The sequence below is a fragment of the Ammospiza nelsoni genome, chromosome 20 (genome assembly GCF_027579445.1).
Source record: "Ammospiza nelsoni isolate bAmmNel1 chromosome 20, bAmmNel1.pri, whole genome shotgun sequence".
NCBI classification, from domain to species: Eukaryota; Metazoa; Chordata; class Aves; order Passeriformes; family Passerellidae; genus Ammospiza; species Ammospiza nelsoni.
In genome coordinates this window covers 8,450,642-8,476,787 of record NC_080652.1, presented here as the reverse complement: position 1 = coordinate 8,476,787, position 26,146 = coordinate 8,450,642, and the positions used below count along the sequence as shown (strand labels likewise).

At 51.3% G+C, this 26,146-nt stretch overlaps 1 protein-coding gene across 4 annotated transcripts; it reads right to left on the bottom strand.

Annotated features, from left to right (window-relative positions):
* Window positions 1-277: 277 nt before the first annotated feature.
* Window positions 278-26,146, bottom strand: ADAMTSL2 (ADAMTS like 2). 4 transcript variants are annotated; one of them, XM_059486365.1, is made up of 19 exons: window positions 25,972-26,146; window positions 24,417-24,528; window positions 23,424-23,566; window positions 22,873-22,948; window positions 22,420-22,522; window positions 20,684-20,829; window positions 20,458-20,581; window positions 19,435-19,515; window positions 18,231-18,406; window positions 16,981-17,323; window positions 15,936-16,317; window positions 12,059-12,162; window positions 10,094-10,220; window positions 7,990-8,203; window positions 5,513-5,668; window positions 3,734-3,904; window positions 3,469-3,645; window positions 2,471-2,615; window positions 278-1,020 (listed from the first exon to the last, which is right to left on the bottom strand). In XM_059486365.1, exons 2-19 carry the CDS (start codon window positions 24,525-24,527, stop codon window positions 902-904), a joined length of 2,898 nt encoding a protein of 965 aa, XP_059342348.1. In that variant the 5' UTR covers window position 24,528; window positions 25,972-26,146; the 3' UTR covers window positions 278-901. The 4 variants fall into 4 exon arrangements, with proteins under 4 accessions (XP_059342348.1, XP_059342347.1, XP_059342349.1 ...); XM_059486364.1 differs by lacking the exon at window positions 278-1,020 and having other exon boundaries at window positions 2,241-2,615; XM_059486366.1 differs by lacking the exon at window positions 278-1,020 and having other exon boundaries at window positions 2,241-2,615; window positions 15,936-16,284; window positions 17,059-17,323.

Here is a 26,146-nt window from a genome sequence, read left to right as displayed (position 1 = left end):
CTTGCTGTCACTATGAGAAATCTCTCTGTTCCCAAACTCCTGAGGAGCTTCAGGGCTGCAGCTCCTAAAGCCACAAAACCCCAAAGGGCCCCCAAAAGTCCCAAAATCCCCCCACTGTTGGGACTTTTCCTTCCATCACTGTCCAAGTAGCTGTGATTCTCCTGATTTAAAGCTGCTCTGCCTCCTCTGGGCACCAGCAAATCCCCAGCCCCAATTCCAGTGCTCCCAGCACTCCACTACAAACTGGAGAATAAAACAAAATACCACCATAAATATGACAACTTTATTAAAATATACATATGAGTACAAATTAATGATTATATGGATAAAGTTCACTGTCTGTAAACAAATATATTAAAAAAGAGCACGTCTTTTTTGTGATATAAAGTGCAGTTATGTTTCCATATTATATACAATATGTCAGCATCAGGGAGGGGTTGTAAGGACTATGAAACTAACATTTGATTATAAGATAAAATTCTCTGAAAAAGTATACACCTACATATTACAAAAAAGGGCTTGAGTTTATTTAACAAACAGCTTCTCCATTAATTCAGCTAAGGAGAGCCTCAGGATAAATCAGGAGAGAGGCACCACCAAGCCCATTTTGGGAAGGGAAACTTGCACTTCCCAGAGTTCACACCTTCCCCTCGCCAACCCCAACCTTGCACCGAGGGAAGAAACAGGACAAGACCTTGGGTGTAGCTGGATTTTGGGGAGGGGAATCAAATATACAAGATTTCTGTACAGCTCTGACCCCGGGGGGCTCCCAACGTCCAGCGGCCAGGAGAGGAGTCCTGCCTCGGTGGGGACACACAAACCAGGCCAAGAGCATCCTTGTCAGCAGTGTCTGGGCTGTGAGGGCAGGGGAAGGAGGAGCCCTGGCTCAGGCAGCCCTGCCCTAGGAGTGGGGGGCACGGCAGGAGCGGCAGCAGGCTTTGCTGTAGTACCAGTGGCTGCACAGGTTCACCTTGATGGCCAAGGCACAGTTGGTTCCTGCCTGGTCCTGGCAGCTGTCATCTGCAGGGAGAAAAAAATACACTTTAGCAGGACATTAAGTGCCTGAAAATATGGCACAGGGGTCACAGGTTAAATCCCTGACAGATACATTTGATTTTTCTCGGGTGCTGAAGTAATTTGGGGCTGGGGTGGCTGGTTTTTGGTTTAACCTTTGTTAAAGCACTTGGAGAGTAGGTGGTCAGGGTAGGATTTCTTCCTTAATTTATGTCTCTCCTGCTGTTCCCAGCCTGAATTAAAATGTTGCTGGAGCTTCATTTGTGCCACTTTTGGTGCCACTGTCTCGTGGCTGCTGGCAGGTGTGAGCAGACTAGCACCCTGTGTCCCAGGGTGCCATGTCTCAAGGCATGGCACGGAAAAGAAGAAGAAAATAAACAATTGTGAGCTCATGAGGTCATTTTCCACCCTACACAGCTTTAAACACCGTGGGCTGATGAGCAACAACATCAGCCCAGCTGTGGCTGCCACCTCCCTGACATCCCCTGGAAAGCACCATGGAGCTTCTCCAGAAATGTCATTGTCAGCCTGGCCAAAGGCATGAGCAGGTTGAGCTGTTCCTTCCCACCTGACACCTTGGGGAGTCTCACTTGGTCCCAGCCCTGAAGCTCAATGTCCTTGCTGTAAAACAGAGCTGCCCAGGGACTGCTGGAGCCACCAAGGCACTGAGTTGTCCCCAGGTCAAGGGTTTCCCCTGAAATTCACAATTTCTATCCCAAGGAAGCTATTTGAGAAAGGGAATGGGAATCCAGCAGTGCCACACCCAGAGTTAGGGGGAAGTGAGATGCTGGAGAAAGGGATGAGTCTGCCTCAGCACTCTCCCAACTCCTTCAGTGCAATATTTTGCTTCAAACCCATAGGACTTATTCTTTTATATACGTATTTTTTGCTTGAAATCCATAGGATGCATGAAACCAGGTTGCTCTCAGGGCAAGGTGGCCATGAGGCAACTCCCAAGCTCCATGTATCCCAAGGGAATGGACAGCTGAGAGCACCCAGAGCTGAGCCAGGAGCTGGCCCCAAATCTGTCACCCATTTTCATGCTTTTCTCCCACACTGTCCTTATTCCCAAATCCTATTAAAGGATTAGAACTGTGTGTTTGCTAAAGATCACAGGGACTCTGAGCCAGCAGACGAGCCAGATAACGAGATAGTTACAAATCCCACAGGACACCCGAAGACCAAAAATCATTAAAATAATGGCACAGACAGAACTTCCTCAGCTGTAGCTGGAATCTTACAGAAGCAGCACCCAAATCAGCTCTCCAAAGGCACCTTTATCTTCAGGTCAGAACATGATTCTTCTGAGCTCTCCTCTTAATTTATCTCCAGAAGGAGCCTGTGCATTGCTTGGGCACAGAGGGAGAGCTGTCCCTGACATCCTCCCTGGGATCATTATCCAAATGGGGCAGTGCTGCTGGAGGGATCCATGGCAAACCAAGGCTGTGGGGCTCACCTGGGGGCTCTGTGGGGCAGGGCTGCAGGTCACAGGTCTGTTTGCCCACTGGCTTCACCAGCGGGTCGCAGCCCCGCACGATGTCCTTGCCCTGGTAGCACTTCACATCCCGCATCCTCACACCAATCCCGCAGGTTTTTGTGCACTGGGGGACAGAGAGAAAGGGTGAGGCAAGACCCTGCCATGCCAGGGGACTGTTCTGAGCCAGAACCTGCTCACTGGAGATGTTAGGGCAGGAGGAGAATGTCACATCCCAGTGCCACGCCGCTGTCCCATCGCTCTGTCTTTGCTGCCAGCACCATCAGCTTCTGCCCAGGGGAGGTGGATGTGGTCCCATCCTCTGGCTCTGACACCCTCCCTCCTCCTGCTGCTCTTCACAAGGGACCACAAATGAGCTGTCCCTGTCCAGGTGATGCTCTGTAGGACATGGATGGCCATGGAAGCCCCCAGAACACCAGGAGTGAGGTTGTGGGGTCTCTCTGCATCCATGGAGGATGTGGAGCCACTGCTGCGCCCAGCACTCACTGCCTGCTGCCCTTTGGATGCCTCATGGAGCTGGGATTACAGCAGGGCTGTTTTGGTTAATTATAGGGTTTGCAAGACTAAAAATGAGGCTCCTGGAGCTCAGATCAGGGAGGCTGCATCCAGGAGGGCTTGCAGGAAGCCCATTGGAGCCTGGCTGCCTTTTGGGTTGTGCAGGGTGATGGAGCATCCCCAAATTCTGCATCCCCTGGCCAGCCACCCTGTGGGCTCCAATCCACACTTCCAGGCATGAGGGGAAAAATAAAGAAAAAATAAAGCTACAGCTGGCCTCAAACAGCCCCTCTCAATCCTGTCCTCCCTGAGCACAGACAGCCCCAGCTGCACCATGCAGCAAAAACACCCTCAGGGACCACATCCTGCAGGGACTCACCCATCTCCTGGGGGTTCTGCAGGCAGAGAGACCCTTGGTGCAAAGGGATGGGGCAGCACAGCCTTGGGGCCCCCTCTCTGCTCACCTCAGACCAGGGGGTGGTGTACCACTTGAAGCAGGGCCTCTCGAAGCACGTGCTCTCCTCCACGGGCTTCTTGGCCACATCACAGTCAGAGGGGCTGCGGGTCTTGATCTTGCCATTGACAATCTCCAGGCAGAGCACGATCCTCTTCTTCACACCCCGGCCACACGTCGTGTTGCACTGTGGGGTCATGAGCAGGGCCCCTTGAGAGCTGCACACCCCATCCTGACCCCTCCAGGGCACCCCAAAGCACAGGATCTGCACTTACCCGCTCCCAGTCCTGTGCCAGCCAGTGTGAGGGGCAGTTCTTGTCCCCACAGGGGTGGATGGCCAGGGGTTTGGTGTCCAGGTTGCACTGGGACTCGGGCACCACGCGCCCGTCGCTGGTTTTGCAGTACACGTGCCGGATCATCCTGCCCTGCCCGCAGCCGCCGCTGCACTGCAACCACAGCGGGCACTCAGTGCCAGGGAACCCCCCTGACCGGGCCCAGAGAAGAGACAGGGCTCCTACAGAGGGGACAGGGCCCCCACAGCAGGGACAGAGCTCCCACAGCAGAGACAGGGTCCCCACAGCAGGGACAGAGCCTCCATGGCAGGACAGAGCCCTCACAGCAGGGACAGGGCCCCCACAGCAGGGACAGCAGGGACAGGGCCTCCATGACAGGACAGAGCCCTCACAGCAGGGACAGGGCCCCCACAGCAGGGACAGCAGGGACAGGGCCTCCATGACAGGACAGAGCCCTCACAGCAGGGACAGGGCCCCAGAGCAGGGACACACAGGGACAGGGCCCCCACAGCAGGGACAGGGGCCCCAGAGCAAGGACAGGGGCCCCAGAGCAAGGACAGGGCCCTCAGAACAGGGACAAGGTCCCCACAGGGCCCAGCTGCCTCCTCACACCCACCTCCCCCAAATTTCACAGAGGTTTTTGGGGCTTTAAACAGCCACAAGGATGGTCAGCAGATCCCCCAATAGAGATTCCATTATCATGGAATCCCAGACTGGTTTGGGTTGGGAAGCACCTTAAAAATAATCTTGTTCCAACACCCTATCACGGGCAGGGATATCTTCTGCTATCTCAGGTTTTTCCAAACCCTGTCCGGGGGTTTGGAAAAGGAGAGATTTATTCTTGGGATGGGATATCCACAATTTCTCTGGGCAACCTGTGCTACAGCACCCAGCATATCTCAGGGCAGGAAAAAGGGGAACCACCACGAGCAGGGAACCCCAGAGTGGCTCCCAAAGTGACAAAGGGGACCGAGGAAGTGGCAGGAAAAATCCAGCCCCCAGTGCCCGGAGCAGCCGGTGCTCCCCGTGCTTCCGTGGTTGCTCTTGCAGAGGCTCTCGGTGTTTCCTAGCACTGCTGCTGCCATGGAAACCACTTATTTTTAGCTGATGTGAATGTATCAAAACCTGGGTAAAAATAGCTTGGGATGGAGGGGGTCTTTGGAGCAGAATTGTGCAGGAAGGGAAAAAGCCAGGGGGAGAGGAAACAAAAAGAGCGAGGGAAAGAGAATAGAAAATAAGGAGGAAAGAAAAATAGGGAAAGGGAAGAAAGGAGGAAAGAGAAAAGGTAAAAGGGAGAAAGGGAAAACAGAAAGGGGGAAATGGAAAATCAAAAAGGGAAAAAGGTTAAAATGTTCAATTTCTGGGCATGGAGCATCAGTATTGCCAAGGAATGCTGTACAGCAGACAGACAAGAGGATTTTGACACCCACTAAGGCCCTCAGCCAGGTGTCTCAGGGTTTAACCCCTGCTGTACCACATCTCCCACAAGGCAGGAGCCCGGGGGAAGGAACAGGATCCACTGGGATGCTGGATCACCCCCAGTGCCCGAGCCAGGGCGGCTCAGGGTGACAGCGCTGACGGAGGTGACCCGAGAGACCCAAACCAGTGGAATTATTTGAGGCCAGCTCCCAGCACAGGCTGCCTGCAGGTTTGTTGGGACCCAAGTGCAGGTTTGTTTGATGAGCCCAGCCCCAAAACCCCCAGGAGCAGCAGGGACAAGCCAGCCTGCGGTGGGACACGACGGCCACGGCGGGGTCTCACCGGTCCCCAGTCGGACACTGTCCACTGCCGGTCACACGGCGGCCCCGTGCAGTTCTTCTCGGCCAGGGGCCGGGCGCTGGCATCGCAGAGCTTCTCCTCCTCCGAGCAGCGGATGTCCCTTGTCACCACGCTCCGCTCCCCGCAGCGCGCCGGGCACTGCCGGAGGGGACAGCGACATCACCGGGGCTGCCGGCACCACGGCAGCTGCCGGCTCGGGGATGGGGTGTTTCCCATATTTGAACGTAAAAGTTTAAAAGCACACGCTGGAAATGCACAAATGACTCCCCCAAACCCCCTCCACAGCCCAGGTGCTGTGCTCTCCAACAGGTGATGCCAGAAGGGGGGAAAGGCTCCAGGAGGGTCTGCTCAGAGCTGAGCAGCTTTAGCTATCACTTGGAGACAGGGTGAGATCTCCCTCGCCTCCTTCCCAGGAACAGCCAGCTCCTTTCCCCCTCTTTGGAGAATGCTTTCCCCCTCCTGACTGCACAACTGAGATTTTTGTGCTGTGGATAAATTTGGCACCGTGCAGCCCAGTGACATTATTTAGAACTGGATTTGAGTTACTACAGTCTCACATACACATTACATTTGCTCCATGCATAACGTAAAGCAGGGAAAAGTGTCAACAGCACAGGGCCCAGACGCACCGTGCCGAGATGTTAATCCTCAGAGCCCTGAAATGTGCTTTTTTTAATGCCTATTTCCCCAGCCAACTTGGCACCCCATCTCTGATGGGATCCAAAGGAGATTAGCTTTGCTGCTGGCTAAGAACAATCTACTCCAGCACTGTCTCAAGCAATCTGTCCCTGACAAATGCTGGAGGAGAATACACATTTCTGTAAAATAAACCACTCATTTGCTATGCTGGACAAAATAACGCTCCAGCACGTGCTCAGGGAGCTCCTCTCTACCAGCTGGGAAAGTCAAAACATCCTGCACCACCAGGGAATGCACCAGCCCCTCTGTCAGCTCCAGGGAAATGATGCACACCAGCTTGCAGGGGAATGGAGATGTTTAAATTATGACTAAGACGAGTTTTTGGGAGCTGCCCAGGAGGAAGAGTCATATTCCTCGTGATGCAAACCATGGGGCAGGTTGGCACCCACGGACAGCTCGGCTCAGAGCTCATCTGCTCCTGCTTAGATCAGGTCTGTGCTTGATTTGGGAAGAGGCACCCCGAGGAAGCAGCACTGGTTTGGGTATTTCCATGGGTTTGTGTTTGTAAGGGATGTGCTGGAGCACTGTCCGTGCCTGGAAAGGGATTCAGGGGCACAAACCCTCTCCACAGGTTTTCCCAAGGAAACCAGTGAGCTGGAACCCTCCCCAAAGCATCTCCCAGAGGCTTTGGGGACTGGTTTAATGCACAGCTAGAGAAAGGTTTTATTCTGCATGTGGTGCAAAGGAGGTGAGGAAGGGACGTTTATAGGGATGTAATTTATGTGTGAGATGGGATCACCTTCCCAGCACGTTGGGTTTGAAGAGGCTGCCAAGGAAATACTGATAGGGAGATCTGAGCCATGGGCTCCTGCCCTACCTGTGAGTGACCAATGGCCTCCCATCCTAAACAGGAGCCAGGCCTTCATTTTAAGGGGAAAAATGTTGATGCACATTGATCCACGTGCATTACTGCAGGCAGTGTATCCTGGCTGTGGATGGTTATGGATGAGGATTGATGCCTCAGGGTTTAGCTTTTATATTTTTCAGGTTCTGTACTGCCTTGGTGTGTAGTTCTGAGCTTCATATTAGGGGATGGTGAGCTCTGTGCACAGAGCAGGGAGACAAAACAATTCCTGCTCCAGCTGGGGACCAAGGACAAATGATCCAAATCTCAGCCCAAGAGCACAAACAACGTGGGCTGGAGAGAGAAAAACAAGAAGGATGAGACTGCATAACCTAAAGCTGAAATTGGACAATTAACTCCATTATGCAAATGGAGCAGAACTGATAAAAGTGAGAGACCCCGTGAGCGGTCGTGCATTTTGGGACCATTTTGGTTCATCTTGGGTTCATTTTGGGACCATTTTGGTTCATCTTGGATGTAGCCCTGGCTGGGCTCTTGTGCTGCCCAAGGTAGATCCATTGAGGCCTCCTAATAAATCCCTACTTTATTCTTAAGCTCTGTCCAGCCTCTTTTTTAGGTCGCATGGTGACCTAGAAGAGCATCAGGAACCAAAAGGCATCACAAAGCATCAGGAATCACAATTAATTCCAATATGCAAACGGAGCAGAGCTTATAAAAGTGAGAGACTTCGTGACCAGTTGAGCATTTTGGGACCATTTTGGTTCATCTTGAGTGCAGCCCTGGCTGAGCCTAGGTGGATCCATTGAGGCCTCCTAATAAATCCCTACTTTATTCTTTAACTCTATCTAGCCTCTTTATTAGGCCACGCAGTGACCTAAAAAAATCATCAGGAATCACAAAGCATCAGGATAAATTGGAAAAGGGAGCGAAGGCCAGGCTCAGGCGCTGGACTCACCTCTGACCACTCGGACATCTCCCACTGGGGCCCACAGGCCGGGTTCTTGCAGACCTTGCGCTCGTCGGGCCGGGCGATGTCGGCCGCCTCGCACAGGTCGCTGTAGACGGAGCTGTCGAAGCCTGGTGAGATCATCTTCCAGCAGCGCACGATGCGGAACTGGTACCCCTCACCGCACGTCCGCGAGCACTCGCTCCAGCTGCTCGTCTCCCACCTGCGGAGGAAAGCATGGAAATTCATGGGAGAGCATGGGAAGGCATGGAAAAGCATGGGAAGGCATGGGAAGGCATGGGAAGGTGATCTTCTCCAACAGAAAGGCATGGGAAAGCATGGGAAAGCAGTGACCTCCATGGCAGGGAGGAATGACGAGAAGGACTCCATGGATATCAGAATTACTAATTAATTACTTTATTATATTGTGGCAGTATCATTCTTTTCTCTGCTTCTCTCAGATTCAGAAAATGTGAATCCCACACACCTGGGCAGGGAACAGAGCCCATCACCCCATGGAGCAGCCCACAGCAGCCCTGGCTGCAGGGAGTGTGTAATCACATATCCTCTGAACAGAGAGAGACATAGCTGTCCCAGGAAAATCCTGGGAAGCTGTGGGAAACTTAGAGAAAAGAATTAAAACATTTTTCTCTCTCTTTCTATAACCGTTGTTTAAAGATGTGGTTCTCCGGAGTGTGCTGTTCATAGCTCACCAATGGTGTGAGAGGTTTTCACTTTGGGACCAATCAAGTCTCACTTTAGCGAGCCACATTATAAAAAGACCTGCTGCTTTCATTAAATTGCCTTCTGATTCACCTTCTGAAGACTGGAGTCTTTCATTCCATCCCTGACTCAACAGCATCAAGGGAAGAGTGAGCTGCAGCCAGGCTGCCAGCTCCTGAGAGCTGTTCCCAAGGGATGGGAAGCATCAACATATGTTGGGCTCACCCCACAGCCCCCAGCTCATGCCTGAAGCTTAAACCAGCTTGTCAGGAGGCAGGGCGGCACAGCAGGGCCTGGCCCAGTGTCCTCAATGACAAGTGAGCGTTTGTCACCACAGGCTCTGCCAGTACATTTGTCTGTCAGGCTTTTTGCCCGTGTTTGACCTCCTCTTTTTGTCTGCTCAGCTGAAGTACGGGGAGGACACGGCATCCATCACCCTGCAGATGCCAGCAGTAATGTCACACAGAGCTGCCCGAGCCCCAGTGGGACACAATTCATGTCCCACCATCAGTCTGACTCTGCTGAGCACAAGTGACAGGCTGGAGGAGCGGGGATCTGCTCCAAGCACTGCCTGTCCTTTACTGTCCTCTGCCACCTCTGTCCTGACAAGACAGGAGCAGCTTGCAATCCACGGAAAAATCATAAAAGGTCAAGTTTTGTACAGTACAGAAATATTACCGCAATTAAAGAATGAGCTAATTGTGAACGGATCAGAATTCCCAGCTCCTCTGGAGGTGGGCAGCTGCTGTTCTCCAAGCAGGAGAGCCCCAGCTGCCCCCAGGCCTCACACCCATCTGGGGGTCCAGGCAGCCCTAGGGAGATGTCACACATTTGGAGATGTCATTTAGAGGTGGCACCTAACTTCAGAAGGGAAATGAAACAAAGGACTTCCCCATCCAGATCACCCAAAATTAACATTTTTTTCTTTGAAAAGCCTTGGCAGCCCAAGCATCTTCCTGTCTGCCCAAGTGCTGGTGGCTGCCCCATGAGCTCCCAGTGCTCCCCAGTTGAAGCCACTGGTAAATCACAGAGCAGCTCTTCTCCCTCACAGTGCAAGCCCCTGAAGCTGGAGCAGCACAGCCATAAGGAGGGACAACCTTAGGAAAGATTAGTGGGAGAATCTAAGCACAAAAGGTACCCTAATGCTTGTTTTAAAAAATGACACCAAAAAGAGATGCCCGCTCTGCTAGGATTTATGCAGAGCTTGGGTAGCTTGAGCTAAAGCTCTCAGGAGGAAACTCTTGCTGCCTCCCAGATGGAATTAAGGGAGGAGGGATGGGGGTGCTGTGGGCCATCCCTGCTGCCCCCCAAATCCACAGCAACTTTCCCCAAAATACAACCAGGGCAGAGGAAACACAGAGGCTGCAGGAGTGCCCTGTGCAGGCAGTACCTTGGCTGGCACTCTCTCCCAGCACAGAACTCATGGATGGGCTCGGGCCGGGTCATGGCATCACAGTAGGCATCGTCCACCTCGATCCCATCATAGCGAACACACATGGCATAGGTGGACATCACTCCTGGGCTCAGAGAGAACACACACACAAAGACCAGAGTGCTTGGTGAGCTGCACATCCAAACTATTTTGTTGTTGTTTTTCTGGTTTTAGCTGCATTTCTCAGAACTTCCTCCCTGTGGAAAGCAGGAAGCTGGAGTTCCTGTCCCATGGGATGGGTGCTGCTGGGAGGGAATATCACAGTGGCCACCCCACCAATCTGAGCAGTGTGGTTGAGTTTGGCCAGCTCAGAGGAGGGCATGGCATGGCCACCCCTGCCAGGGCTTGCCACCAAAACCAATACATGACTAACACATTTTTATAGGAAATACTCAGGACCACGAGTCTGCTGGACAGACAGGGTGGTGGGTGGAGGCGACAGCAAACAGTCCCCAAACCCACTCCATCCCTCACTCCCCCTGGGCATTACACCCCTCCCTTTGCACCAGGTGCTCCCCAGGTGCATCCAGAGCTCCAGGCCAAGGCAGGGATCCTGGGGATTTGGCAAGGAAGGTGCTGCCCCTCCTGCTCCCCCTCCAAGGCAGCTGGGCTGGTGCCGTCAGAGCGAGACCTTTTCCCCCACAGCCTCCCGTGCCAGAGTAAATGTTGGGAAGTCCATTCTGGGACCTGGCTGGGGACCAGGAGGCTGCTCTGGCTACAGGTAACAAGAATTGCAGCTCTGGAGAACATATGGTTTACATGAAACTAAAAAAAGATCTACAGCTCTTGACATGGCCTTGCCTCTCTGCGATATGTCAGTGAGAAAAGGCAGCGAGGAAGGAGAAATTTGAGTTAAACCTCTCTTGGCTTGCTGCAAACCAGGGCAGAGCAGGCTGGCCCAGCCAAGGGAGAAATTTGTTCAGAGGGGATCAAAGAAGTCAAAAATGTCCCAGAACATGTGGATGACAGGATCCTGGGGAAAGGGAAGGCTCACAAAGCTCCTGCTGCAGGCACGAGGCTGCTGGACCAGTGCAAATGCTTAAAATGTAAAATCCTTGCATTTGATCTTTTAAGAGACGTCCCTGAGATTGTAAACTCCTCTCTCCCACTCCTTTCCCTCTTTTTAATTCCAGAAGCTCTGCAGGCTCTGGATAATTTCAGGGGCAGCACAGACAAGTGCACAATCCACATGCCTGATTCATCCCAAGGGATCGACAGGACCCCCTAACCAAGGCGTGAGGGAGGAGATCGGGTGCCTTGAAGCTTTTCAAGGGGCAAAAAGAGAGGAATTAATGCAAAAAGAGGGAATTTCTGCCTGAAGAATAGAGGCTCAGTTTTGATATCCCTGGCATCTCTGTCACTGTTCCAGATTTACACCCTCGCAGCCGAGCTCAGGCTCCAGGGTAGAAGGAGTGGGAGAAACAAAACATAATCAAAAAGCCAAATGCTATTGTGTTTCCTGCCAGAGCTGAACAATCTTTAAAATTTCTCTCTGCAGGGAAGCAGCTGAGCTTTTCAAACCCCTTGAAGCTGTCAAAAAGGTGAGGAAGGGGGGAAAAAAGGAGGCTCAGGACAGGATTGGGGATCCTGCTGAGCCCCAGGGGGGACACAAAGTGTTGGGAAGTGAAGGCAGTGCTCAGAGCTTCCCAGAGGGAGGGTGTTTGGAGGGATGATGGACACATTGGGCATCACCTCCTGGTCCCCAACACACCTGAGAGCTCAGTGGGGTTTGCATGCTCAGCCCCCAGCTCCTCTCCCCACCTTTGCACCCAGGCACAGCAGAGCAGGGGTCGTGCTAAAGCAGAACCCATGAGATCCCCTAAACACCACCAGCTCCTTCCCATCCCTGACAGACATAAAATGGACTCACACACCAGGTGATTTCAGCAGGCTGTGCAGAATTTGGCTGCTTCTCATAACTACCTGTGGTGCATGTAGAGCTGCAGGGTTCGTGGGAGGAAAGCTTCCACCTGTACATGTCAGCAGCACTCACACCTTGGCCCTTTCTTAACAACTTCAATCTGTTTCTAGCAATAAGCAAACAAAACAAAACAAAAAAAAAAAAAAAAAGAAGAGAAAAGAAAGAAAAAAACAAAACAAAAAAAAGGCATTTACAAGGCAAGCAGTGACAGCCCATGACAGACACACACATCTGGCTGCAGTTCGGTTGGGTTTGGGTTTGGGAGGGGATGTGCTTGGTTTGGCTTTGGTTGGGTTTGGTTGTTCTGATTCTTTGGGAGGTTCGTTTGTTTGAATCAATTTTTAATTTTTTTTAGTTTCACAACATACCTGTCCTGAGCCCCAAGTAGAATCCCCAGCCCGGTTAGAGGCAGAGCTTCCACTGTCTAGAAATAGAGAGAATGGGATAAAAATACCCACAAGTAGAAACAGTTCAGAATTTAACAAAAGTTTGCATTTTTCTGCTCAAATACACCTGGCCCTTGGCCCACAGTGACTAAAGGTGCAGTATCTCCTCCCTTGTGTCTCCAGGGCTGGGCAAACCCACTCGTGCTGCTCAGTGCAGCAGAGATTTTGGCTGCTCCAATCTCCAAAAGCCAGCACAGGAGTTTCTGAGCTCTCCCCTCAAAGCCCACTGATTTTGCCACTCTGTTTTTGATTTATTTTGCTGGATGTCAAGTGGGGAATTTGCATCTCTCCAGCTCCAAGCTGTGCTCAAACACAAAATGCCACGGGGAGAGGAGTAACAGAGTCAGCCTGGTGTGAGAAAAAACATTTATCCAAGCAAGAATTGCAGCTGCTCCCCATGCTGGGAGGGGGGAACACCTCAGGGATACTGCACCTTTACAACAAAAGGCTTCGGTTCTGTTCTCATACCTTGGTCCAAACCCTTGGAACAGCTACACTGGAATAGTGTACAAGGTTGTATCCTCACATCCAGTTGTCTCTGGCCTGGCAGGATATGCAGCTTGTATGATTTCTAGGCAGCAGAAGCTCTGAAATTGCCTTATTTAGTTGTTTGTAAGAAAAAGTTGAGGTCCAGCCTATCAAATCAACCTTTCAAAGGACACTGTTGAGAATCCAGCCGTTTCCTTTCCGACCCACCCTCCTTCCACCGCCAGCACTGAGCCTCCAGAAGGATTAAAAACAACAACAATCTCATTTTCCCTGTTGATTTTGCCTCTGTCAGTTTGGCAAATGGTTGCTTCCTGCACTTGAAATGGAACTGAAATGAATGTGACTATTTTTTAATTTTTTTTTAGTGGAAAAACAACAATCTCAGCTCACTATAAATAGTGTTTATCTGCCACAGCAGCTCTGCCTGGGGACCCACACCAGCTCCTGATCCCTGGCCTGTGCCACCAGCTGCCACCCAGCCAGGAGAGGGCTCACAAATTCATTAAAACATAGTCAACATCTGCTTTTTGTGCTTTAATTTGCCTGGAAATATTACCCAGATCCTCCAGTCTATCCCCTGATCTCTGAGGCACCAAAGTAAACACCAAGTTATCCTATGACCAGGACTCCTCTGTCTTTAAAAGGATAAAATCTTCAAAATAAGCTTTTTTTTTCCTACATCTGAGGACAGTAAATCTTTCAACAGTGTCCCTTCAGTGTATGTGATCCCAAATAAAGAGCTTCTATGCATGTCAAGGTCCCAGGGACAAGATCTTTCCAGAGGAATCCAACATTTGGACACAGGGCAGCTCATTTCCAGCAAAGACAAAACTGTCACTTTTTTCTCCTCTCAATACAGACAGCAGCCCATTGTTTAACAAAACTGGGGGCATTTTCTCTTTTCTTTCAATTTTCCTCTTGATTATGAGCTAAATAATAAAGTCACACATTTGCTTCTCGAGCTTTTAATCAGCTTTTCAAGCAAGATACAGCACCAAAAATTAGCACCATTCCCTCACCCTTCACTGAGTTCTGGGCTGCCCCTTTTCCCAAAACAGCTCCCACAGCAGAGGATTGACCCTGACAAATGCACACAAAACCACCACGGATCAACATCCACAGCCCCTGGCTCTCATCCTGTGTTTTATTTTGGTTTTTGTTTCTAAGCAAAGGGGCAAACTCGTGGCTCATGTTGAAAGGTCCTGAGCATCTCTCAGCATTTTGGCTGGTGCAAAACTGGTCTGGATATCAATATTTTGATCTGTGAAGTTTGTATTTTGTTCCAGAGAGAGAAGAGGGGACACTGTGGAACAAAACCAAGGGAAGAACAGGTGGAAAACTGTTGTCAGTGCCGGGTGACATTCCTGAAGGGGTTTAAATCACTGTTATCAATAGCTGGGCAGCCAGGGACAGTGCAAGGAGCTTTTTAGCACCCAAAAACTGCACTGGAGCCCCAGTGTTCTGTGATTGCCCTGTAAAAGCCAAGCTCCCTGTACTCCCAGGAGGTAGGGAAGAATTGCCCCCATCTCACAGCTGCTGGGGCAGAGTTTGGGGGTGCAGGGTGGCAGCTGAGGGGACACAGGGTGTGTGATGGGCAGTCCCCAGGGCAGGGTAAGGGGAGCTGAGGGCTCTGCCCTCTCTGTCAGAGAGGATGAAATGCTTGCTTTGGCAGCTGAAGGCAGCACTCCCAAGCCAAGGCACGAGGAGAGATGATAGATTCAAGCACTTGGCAAGGTTTTCATGTTCTTATCATTAAGAAGTTTGTTGATCCATCTGGCTGCATGGCCATTTTCTTCAGCACGAGTGTCTTTAGCATAACGTAGTGGAAGCTGTGGGTGAATCCAGCTAACTCTAACCAGAGGGAGCATCTGCTCAGGGCTTTGCATCTCCTCCAGCTCAGCATCTTATCCTGTGTTTTACAGGTCCAGGAGGAGGTTGACAGGAGGCTGGGGTGCCGTGGGGATGCACAGTGGGACCCAAATCCACACCTGGTTCTGGGACCTGGATATTCCCAAAGCCCCAGAGACAGTTCAAGCTGACCATGGGTGGCTGACCATGAAGGAGGGCTAATTGCTGCTGTGGGCACTGTCCCCATCTCAGTCCCCATGTGGCCACACTGGGAATGAGTTCTGGGCTGGGAATCAAGGCTGCTCCCCAGAGAGCCCTGGGATATCTCAAAAGCTGACAGATACAGGCTTGGGGATCAGCACCTACCCCAAGACTTCCTTCCACCCTTCCCCAGAGCAAAACCTGCTGCTAAAGCTCCATTAGGCCTTTCTTTACCTCCCCACTTCCACTTAAACCAGCCATCTAAAGGATTCTGAGGTGATGGTCCCAGTACAATGAGCTGCTACTGCAGAGCTTTGGCTATTCCTGTCCAAGCTGTGACTCCCTGAGCTGAGGCAACAAATCCAGGCTGTTCCTGGACCTACAGTGGAGCTCCTGGTGGCAGGGCCACACCTGGGAGCTGCTGGAAGCATATTCCTGCCATCCCAAGTGAGGAGGATCATAGGTGGCACTGAACAGGGTGGGTGAAAAGGGGCCAGGACCAACTTCTGCTGCATCAGAACTCGGAGGAAGGGCTGGGGAGTGGGAGCAGGAAGTCAAGAGAAGGCCAAAGGAAGAGGCTTCTTCTTGGCTGTGGCTCTGACAAGAAGCTGTGACAGCAGAGAGCAAGGCCCCATCTGACAAACATCAGCATGGACTTCAGCATGGCAAATGAGGGGGACATCAAGATTTCCTCTTGCTTAAACCTTCTCATGCCTTCCTGCTCCCAAACCTCTGGCCCTTCCTTGCAGATGAACTCCCAACAGAACATTTCCACCATCCCACCCCCACTTACCTCCTGCTTCCAAAGGGATGGAAACCATGCATTGAGCACAGAGCTTTTACAAGTCAAGAACATCAACAAATTGGATTTATTAACGAAAGGCACGTCTCCTACCTTGCTTTGTGGGTTCTGTTCCCCTGGGGGCTGCTCATGGTGACGGTGGCGTTGGAGAAGGGCGTCTCTGCAGAGGTGTTGGTGGCTTTGCCATTGCTCAGCTCCATGAAGGTGCTGTTCACCGAGTAGGTGACGAGGCCATCGCTGTCCTCATAGTCCACGTAGAGGCTGTCAAGGGGTGACCCCACCGAGTTGGTTGGGTCTCCCTGGGCGAAAATGCTGTTCATGGTGACGTTGAGCAGCAGCTCCTTGGAGTCTGAGGTCTTGCCCAGCAGCTTGTCTGTGATGGCATTCTCCAGAAGGAACTCCCTGGAGCTGAGCCTGGCCTCGGGCTCTCTGTCGTCATGGTCTGTCTGGTAAGTAGACCTGGTTACGTTTGAATCTAGATTGGAGCCAACAGGGGGGAAACCACAGTGACAACCACAAAATGCATCGAGGCTGGGAGGGAGAAGCAGCCCGGAGCAGCGGGGACACGCTGGAGCCTGAGCAGCCACACGGGGGGCCAGAGGCAGGGCAGGGGGGTCTCATGGGGTTCCCAAGGGTGTGCAGCTTTGGGGGGTCTTATCCTGCTATGGTGTGGCCAGAGGGGAGCTCAGCACCCGCCAGCACTGCCCAAAGCAATAGCAGAGGTGAAAGGAAGGTGCTCCCATGGCCCCACAGCCCATGCAGCCATGCTGGGAAGGCACTCCAGGCAATTTGGGGGTGGGATGCCCAAGGGACTCAAATGGGGTTTTTGGAGGGGTGGGAGGTGATGGGTAGATGTTGTGATGGGGAGTTTTGTGCACCCAGGGCTCCCTCCTGTCCTTGGCATGAGGCAAAGCACAGCAGGGCACCAGCGGGGAGGTCTCACCCGGTGTCCACCCCCACACACCCCCACCAGAAACCAGAATCTGAAGGGCAAAGAGGATTTGTGAGCAGAGATGTTTTAAAGAACTTTCCAAGGTTTCCAAAACACAAACCAGCAGAACCACCAGAGGTAGAAACAGAGCATTTCTCAACAAGAGCTCTGAGAAGCAGAACAGTGAGGCCCAAGTCTCCTCCTTACCTTGGGGTTGTTTGCCCTTCAGTTTTGGCTCACAGTCAATTGTTTCTGCTCTTTCATAGACCTCATTGGTTTCCTGACCTTTGCTCAAGTTTAAATCTTCCTCCGTGTCCTGCCTTCCAAACACCTGGTTCTCCAAGTCTATCCTTTCACTGGAGATTTTCCCAAAATAGGTTGCATTGTGCTGGATGAAGCCCAGTGGCACGTCCCCGTTGAACTCGCGGCTCTCCTCGCTCTCCGACTCGGAGAAGGTGTAGAAGATGGGCTGCAGGTTCTTTGAGTGTGGCTTCCTCAGCAGAGTGTATTCAAACGTGATGGATGGGTTCTTGCCATTTTGATTCCAGACCTAGCAAAGAAATCGAGTTGTTAGGGGGTGCAGGAGATTTGTGGCAGGCAAAGCATGGGATTCATCTTGGACCTGACACTTGGGGAGCATCAATTTTGCTGTTTCCAGAGTGTTTTCCTTCACAGTGCCAGCTTCTTCCTGCTGGAGCCCTGCACCATTTTCTAAGGGTTATTTGGCAGTGTTGCCAATGGGAATTAACCCCAGGAGCCCCAGATCACACTTCCTCCTTGGCCACTGAGTGACCAGAGGCTCGGGGCAGCAACTTCACAAGACCATCACTTGCAAAGCCACTTTTGTGACTTTATAAAGAGCACACCCTGCCCTGCAGCTGCTACACCCCACTGGGGCTGGGGACTCCCAGCTGAGGCAGCCTCATAGTGGTCTAATGCTTTTTAAACACCCAAGCAACCATCCCTTCCCCTTCCAGAGGAGCCTGGGGCTCCATGGAAGATGTCAGGAGTTGGGCTCTGGCTGGCTGCCCAGAAGAAAATTGAGGGACTTTTCTCCAAATACCTGGTTTTACATGGTTTGCTTTCGAGAGAGAATTGGGGTTTAAGGTTTATGCACTTGTCTAAGCTCTCTGGCCCAGTTTTTTATTTTTGCTTTTCCTGCCAGGTAACTTGGATAAAAATGCCAAAGAACAGAGGAGAAATCCCCTCACAGTGCCTGAGGCATCTTCTCCCTGCAGAGAGGAGTTACCAAGCCCACATTCACCACTGACAGCCCTGCCTGAATCCAAGAGCACTGATGCAAATAAAATAAGGTTGGGTAAGGAACTGGCCAGAATCACTGCTGCCATCCCCTCCTCATGTGAAACCATGCCGGGACTCTGCTCCCAAGCTCACCCCTTCCTCAATCCAAGGCGGATTTTTTCTTTCCCATCATGAGAAGAGAAGTCAAAGCTTACCATTATGTTCAGCCCTTGATTTGTGGGTCCCTGGGCAACAATGTACTCGATGCCAGTCTCGTACACGTCCATGGGCCGGCGGTACTTGAACACCGTGCCTGCAATGTTGAAGTTCTTTGGGCTGTCCACTTTATAGTTCCCATTGAAGAAATAGTACCCAGCTTCATCAGCCACAGCTTCAAAGGAGAGAGAACAGTCAGTGCTGTCACATGCAAAGCTCTGGATGCAGCCCCTGGTGTGTTCAGGGGGTAAAATCACTGCCACAGCAATAAAAAAAAGAGATTCTCCTACATGGCAATGCATTGGCCACTTGTTTGCAGCATTCACCATGTGGGGATGTGCTCAGAGTTTCTGGGCCACATGTCCCTCCACATTGCAAACCCCTGGGAATGTGGCTGACACTCGGCCCTGGATCCTGTCACCCCCTTGGCACCAGCCCACAGTGGCCCAAGATGCCACTGATGCCCCCTGAGCTAGCCCAGAAACTGGTAACCTCATCAAGCCTTTTTCATCCATAGAATCTTCCTAGAATGGTTTGCACTGGAAGGGACCTTGGATCTCATCTCATCCTGCCATGGGCCAGGACACCTTCCACTGCTGCTCAAAATCCCATCCTGCCTGGCCTTGAACAATTCCAGGGAAGTGACAGCCACCTTCCAGAGGCGCGAGCCTCTGAGGCAGCAAATGTGCTTCTCTTTGGCAAGTCTGGATTTTTCCACACTGTCACCTCCCCTGTGAGATGGGTGTGTGGTCACCAACACTTCAGCAAGGCCACACACAGGTCACATCCCCTTGGTGCTGTTGTCATTGCACATTCCCCAGGCAGGGAAAGGTTGAGGGGATCACCAGAGAGGTGAAGTCACTTGGCCATCTGTGATCCAGCATAAGGGCATCTGTCACACCCTGCTGAAATCATATTCACCAACATTTTCTGCTTTAAAGCAATCAAATTGTTGACAAACACAGCCCAGGTGCTCAGACTGCAGAGAGGAGCAAAACCCTGGCTTGGACAACATGGATGGATTTACATTGCCTGTGGATTTAACTCATGTCTGCAGCAAAAAGACTCGCTGATCCCTGTGGGTCCCTTCCAACTCAGGATATTCTGTGATTCTATGACAAAACTACATCCAGCTCTGCATTGGAAAAAGCATTAACCAGCATAGGCATGCATCCTAGGGAAGTACCAAGAGGTTATACACACCCAGAACATCTGCAGACTTTTTCCGTTCCACTATCTGGATATCCCTCGCTCCGGCGGGAATGTGCGTGACCAGGGAATAGCCTACGGATTAACCAGAGGATCTTTGTGACCAGTGATCTGAACCAAGCCCTCCTCAGGCAGAGCTGCAAGCTAGCCAACACCCTGGCCTGGACCCACGTTTTTAATGGATTTAAAAGCCCCAACCCTTCATGTTTTAGGCTGCAAACAGGAGTTTATCAGTGATAGAGAAGAAAAATGTGCGAATTGTGTCTTGGTTTATGGAGGAAAAACACATGCAAGGGGGAAAAGGATTCAGTTCTTACATGCACAAATATCATGTTTATCTAAACTGATATGAGAAAATACAGATGGTTTTATTAGCTAGAGAAGCTGTTGTGTGGTTCAGTATTGACCCCTGTGTTAGCCAGCCTTCCCAAAATGCCAGCAGGAGATGGGAGCTGCTTTCTCCTCTGCCTCCCCTTTGCCTAGCACCAGACAAGAGATGGGACAGGACAAGTCTTCCCACAGCACTGAAGTTCCTGCAGTTTGCTCCATCTCAGAGAGCATTAATCATAATTCCTGAATTAGACTGTTATATTTAGGACATGGATGTTCGGCTGCTTTACATCACACTGATTTTTGAAATCCTGGTCTTTCAAGATATTGTTGCTTCCTGTTATTACAAGTCATTTATTTCTAGTCTTACTGGGTCATGAGTATCTTGGTTTTGGCTAAATGACTAAAAAAGACTAAAATAGATACCAGCCTCTTGCATAACCCTTTTGCACCACTCATCATCAGAGACTTCTGGTTTCTGACAAACACCACGCAAATTTCCTGTTTTGTTTTGGTTTTTTTTAAAGAAGGTTTTCTCTGCCCAAACAAGCAGCATTAACACACATAGAACACATGGGAAAAACTTCAGTTGGGCAGTTGGTAAGACCTAAAAACAATTTACCAAAAAAAAAAGTCCATTTTAAACCCAGCCCTATCAACTCAAGCCCTCAATCCCCAAAGCCTTACCAAGATGAGAATTTCCTTTCCGGTAACTGCCGGTTACGTGGGTGCAGCTGCTCCCATCTCCTTGGCAAACTCCACATTTATCCAAGGTGTGGGTGGAAAAGAGAATGCCATCACAGCCAATGGGCTAAAAAATGCACAGACAGAGCACTGAGGGTCAGGCAAACGTCGCACCCACTGCGATTCTCTGAATGCTACTAACGAGATTTTTGCTATAATGTTTAACAACCTCACATTTTCCAGACACGCAAACCCCTCGGAAATCCGTGTATTTGCAGGATGTTCCATCCCTGGCCTGAACCATTAACTGTCTCTGGCCATCCACGGTGGTGCAATGAAGGTCACAGGGCTTGCTAGAAATGTGAACATAGTCATCTAAGGGGAAAGGATATAAAGAGAGATTCAAAAACAGCAGAAACACCACAACTTTCATCCTACCCAAGCCAGCGAATCTCTGCCAAGCTAAACAACAGCAGCACAACTGCAGAGCAGTGAGAGTTCACAAGTGGCCATCTCTTGTGTTTCAGGACAGGAAGGAGATGGCACTTGGACAGTGTGACAGCCTTTGCTGTCCAGGGGCATCACCAGCACCAGCCCAGGGCGGGCACTGAGGCAGCAGCACTGCTTTGTGCAAGTACATTACACAAAAACATGCATGTGCACTTGGCAACTTGATACAAGAGTTAAATTTACACATATATTGTTGGAAATACAGCTGTAAGACTATATTCAAAACCATAGCAACTCAGAGCATTTTATGATCTATAATTTTTCCATAAATATTTACCGAAGATGGACTTAATTCACCCTTTGCTTTCTGCAGACAACAACTGGCTGGCAGCACCCACCAGCACAGCAATCCCACATTTTATAATATCCACAGGAAGCAGATGACAAAATCATATTTGCATCAGAACCCCAAGTGTTTGTCTCCACCAACTCCTGAGCAATCAGAGACCCACTGGCCTGCACACCCAAGCAAGGCAGCATCAGTGTCAAAATATGCTCTGCAAATCCCCCAGGAGCCATGTGAACTCCTGCTCAAACACAAAACAACTCCTGCAACATCTCTGGTGAGTCAGCTTGAGCAGCAAATGTGTTTAAGGAAATTGTCACTTTCAAGGGACAAAAGCCACCAAGGAGAAATAGCTCATGGACCAAGTTCTGCCTTGCTGACCCTACAAAGGCTGGAGAGGCAGGGGCTTGGTACACAGGGAAACTGATTTGATGAAGATATTTGTTTAGGGGTATGTACAGACCCCTAAAACACAGTTTGCAGGAGATCCCATCTTTATTTTTAAGCACTCAAATGAATCTGAAATGAAGAAGGATCTGATCCCATCTCTGTTTTTATGGATCTGAAGAATCTGAGCTCAGGAGCCTCCTCAGAAGAAGAGTCCTGCCTTCCCAGCAGCTCTAAAGCTCATCCATGGCTTGTGTTTAATGCCTGATTTTGATGGGAGTTCCGTGTTCAATAAAAGTTCAATAAGAGCTCAGTTTCTGAGTCCCAAGTCGTTTCTGCACTTCTTGCTCACCCCAGATGACCAAAGTGACCAGCTGCACCTCGGTGACATTTGACAGAGCACACAGAGGGCGTGGGAGAGACCAAATGTCACTGAAACAGCACAGCCAGCAATGGCCCTGGCTCAAAGGACACTTGTCATGGTGAGCCCGACTGACCCTGCCAGCACAGCCCTCACATCTCCTGCTCCCACATCCTCCTGCAGCCTCTGGTCCCTGGGAGCTGTGACCAACACAGGCTACAGACATGAATTCATGTTGTTATTTAATTTTCAAGCTACCCTGCAGCTGCCAAACAAGCCTTTGAGCTCGGGAGACAGCTGATTGTGCCTCTGAAAAACCACTTTAAAACAGCAGAGGAGGAGCCTTCCTGCGGGCTGTAGCATCATAACTATCAAAATATTTGGCTGAGCATTATGAAACACACAAAGAATGTCTTGTTACCAGGATATAAAGGTTTCCATTGATAGGTTCTGCCATTGTACACATGGGAGTTAAAGGACGAGCACTGCTCCTCTCGGAAGCTCCTTCCGTTCACGGGGCACTCCTAGAATGGGATACATTAACATCCTGACGGAAACAAAGTGCGGGAAAGGTTTCTGGCACATCAGCACCAGCTGCAAGGAGTGTTTCCATCACCTTCCCCAGCCAGGCCATGTCCTCCTCCTCCTCCTCTTCCTCCCCCCACTGCAGGAACCCCCTGGGAGTTGTTGCCAGAGCCACTCTCTGGTTTTTACGGCAAAATGCCCAAAGCCCAGAAATTGGCACCAAAGAAGGGAACCCCCAGCTGCTTGGACAGGAAAGAGGGTGACAGCTTGAGGACAAATGGTGTCCCCTCTCCAAGGGACCCAGAAATGCCACACATGACTTTCCCAACAAGACAAAGGATATCCTTACTTGGACTTTGCAGAGCTGGTATCTCTTGGATGTTCCAGTGCAAGTTTTATTAGCCAGCCCACTCACTGACTTCCTTCTGAATAAGGAAATGGTGGTTAGATGGGGGGCAGAAATCATTTTCCCTTGTTCAAATATATCTGCTCTCCATAAGGTCAGTGTGCACAGTGCAGAGCCACACAGAGATCTGTCCCTGGAGCAGGTAGCAAAGGTCTCTGTGGTTTTGTCACCTGCATCACCAACTATCAGGAGGTATCATGTGGACAAGGTTTACAAAGTGGCTTTTTGGCAACCACGCTGGCCAGAGAGGGCAGAGCCAGGCACAAAGCAGATGGAACCAGTGGGTCCCCAACCAGCCCTGCACCAGGGGCTGCTGTGCCCCGAGGCCTGGAGAACAGGCTCAGTCTGTGCCTGCTGCCCCTGTGCACCAGCCAAAGCTCAGGAAACCCCCTCCTGCCCCAGCAGGGTTTGCCCAGACACATTTCCATCAGTGCTTGTGACCTCTGGGGTCAGGCAGCTGCTGCAGAGCCCCTCCCCAGCCCCTGGGGCTGTACCTCTGCCTCAGGCAGTGCCTCTCCTGGGATTTCACGCCTCCCCCACAGGTCCTGGTGCACGCTGTCCACTTGGTCCACTCTCCCCACCAGTAAGCAGTGACATCTGACCCTTCCTCCAGGCTGTTGGACGTCTGTGCCAGGTCCTGCTCGGAGCACAGGGGAAGCAGGAGAAGCAGGAGTCACATCCAAACCCCAGAGCCCGTGTGGGGACACTGAGGGCAGCCCTCCCCTCCCAGCCTGCCCCACTCGACCCAGGCATTGCCTTTTCCAGCTGAGGTCAAGCCTGAGGTTTCCATCCCTGCATTCTTGCAATTGTGTTTTCATTACAAAATTGGAATGAAGTGGCAATATTTGGGATTCCTCAGGAAAGGAAATTCTCATTGTTTTGCTCAGTTGGCAAAACTGAGCTCCCAAACAGCCCTAAACTCTGCGAGACTCTCGGTGCTCTCTGGCTCCACAGAGAATTCAGGGAGCTGCAGAGCCAGCTGCAGCTGGAAGCTCCACTGGAAGCTTCAACAAACCCTTGCAAAACTCCTCTGCAGCAGCAGAGCAGCTTAGTGGGTGCCAGGGGGTGCCAGAAGGGTGCAGGACCCTGTGTGCTCTCTCTGCAAGCACAGGTTTGTCACTTGAGGAGGGTCCCTGACACCCCCAGCTCCCATCCCCTGTCCTGACCACGCATCAGAGGGCAGAGGAACTGCAAATGTTGCATGGAAAACAAATGAAAGCTCAGCCACTGCAGGGAGCAAGGAGTGATGCTCACCAAGAGCAGGGCATGGCCCTTCAGAGTCCTTGAAATGCTCTGTGAATGCTCTTGGCCATGGTAGGCACAACTTAGGTTAAGCTCAGACTGATGAGTGAAGGCAAGTCAGAAGTCCTAACCATTTTTGAGAACCTGATGCATGCACAGAGCAGCTCTGCCAGCCCAGGGGGTTTCCATCCCAGACACCAGAGCATTTTAAAGCCCAGAGAGCCCCCAAAACCTGACAGCCTTACCTGAGCTATGACAAAGACAACATTGCCCACAAGAAGAAGGGCCAGGGTGCCTTTCAGCTGCAGCTTAGCACTGATGGAGATGCTGCTCCACCTCCACTTGGATATCTTCATCCTAGAAAGCAACCAAACACTGCACTAAGCACACCTCCCACCCAGCCCCATGCCCAGCACCAGACCTCTGGGTTCCTGAGCTCTGCTCCAGCTCGGTGACACCGACCAGCAGAGACCTGAGCCTGAAGTTTTATTTCATTAATAGCAGCATGAACATGGTACAGGATCACTTCCCAGCTCGGTTTTTATCTGTCAAACCACAACTTTGCACTGGTTTCCAGTGGCTGCACCTGACACAGCTCCAAGGCTGCCTTGGAACAGAGCCTGGCTTACACCGAAGCACAGTGAGTAGCCAGAAGTGTTCCTGGATCTATAAAAGCAGTGCATTTAAATATCCCCATTTACAGGACTGCTCCTGGAAGAATGAGATTAAAAGCTTCAAAAACAAAAAAAATTCAATTAGCAGGCATCACTCCTCCTTTTTTCATTTATTCCACTCCAATTCCCCTCGGCTCCCAGGGAAGATTCCTTTTCTTATAGAAAAGACACGACCCACAATTAAAGAGCAGAAATGAGCTATCCCAAGTGTCAGCCTTTCATCTCTTTCTCCATCTGCCTCATGAAAGAGACCAACCCAGAATGGCATTTTCTTAAATAAAACCCAGCTCAAAACCACAATACGTTTTATTGTGAACCTCCCTGCAAGAGCCAGAAAGGAGCAGGTTTCAGGAAATCATGCTTCCAGGCAATCAAAGCAGCTCATGTCTGTGAGGAAAAAGAAAAAAAAATATCCTCCCCTAAGCTAATTTCCCTTGAAAAGCAGTTAGGCAGTGTCTTTGGGAAGCAGGGGGGTGGGAGAGGTGCTGCTCCTGGGGAGAGAGGGCAGGACTGCAGACCTGCAATATAAAGAGCTTCTCTCCTACTCATTTTTGTTTGGCTTTTTTTCCCTCCTTGCAAAGCTTTTTGTAGCGGTTTTGAAACCCCTGAATTGCCGGCAGCACCAGCCCCGCTTTGCTGTCTGGCTTAGACAAAATTACCACAGGGCTTCCAGGTCCCCAAATCCGCTTCTGCAGTCGCCCTGGGGGAGAGGTGCAGCATGCTAAAGAGACTTTCCAAGAGGCAGAGCCATTGATTAATGGGAGCCCAGAGCGCTTGGCCGGGGATCCCGCGGACAGGTGGCTGAGCCTTGCCTTACACTTGGTTCTCATTAAAGCTCCCAGACACTCCTGACTCCAAGCCAATACCAGAGCGCGCTCCGAGTTTATCCCACAGGCTGCGGGGCTGCGTGCTTCAATGGAGAGAAAATTAAGAAATGGGGGGAGGGATGTGGATGCCATGAGCAGCATCGCGGAGCCGGGAGCGGGGCGGCGGGAGGGAGATGCGGGGCGGGGATGCGGGGCGGGGATGCGGGGCTGCATCTCCGCGGGCAAGGGATGGGACATGATGGGACAGGATGGGACAGGATGGGACAGGGTGGGACAGGATGGGACAGAACGGGCCGTACCTGGCGGCGGAGGGACCGGGCAGGACGATGCTCCGGGGCCGGGCGGGAGTGGCGGCGGCGCGGAGCGGAGCGGAGCGGAGCGGAGCAGCGGCGGCCCCAGACGCTCCCTCCCTCCTTCTCCCTCTCCGACTTCAAAGGGCAGCCAAAAGCGCCGGGGCTTCCAGCGAGGAGGAGC

Coding starts and splice junctions, on each gene's coding strand:
- ADAMTSL2 (XM_059486364.1), bottom strand. CDS start 24,527: ATGAAGATATCCAAGTGGAGGTGGAGCAGCATCTCCATCAGTGCTAAG. Junction 22,949..23,423: donor AGGCACTGCCTGAGGCAGAG/GTACAGCCCCAG, acceptor TTCCTTATTCAG/AAGGAAGTCAGTGAGTGGGC. Junction 12,163..15,935: donor AACAGAACCCACAAAGCAAG/GTAGGAGACGTG, acceptor GCTTATTGCTAG/AAACAGATTGAAGTTGTTAA.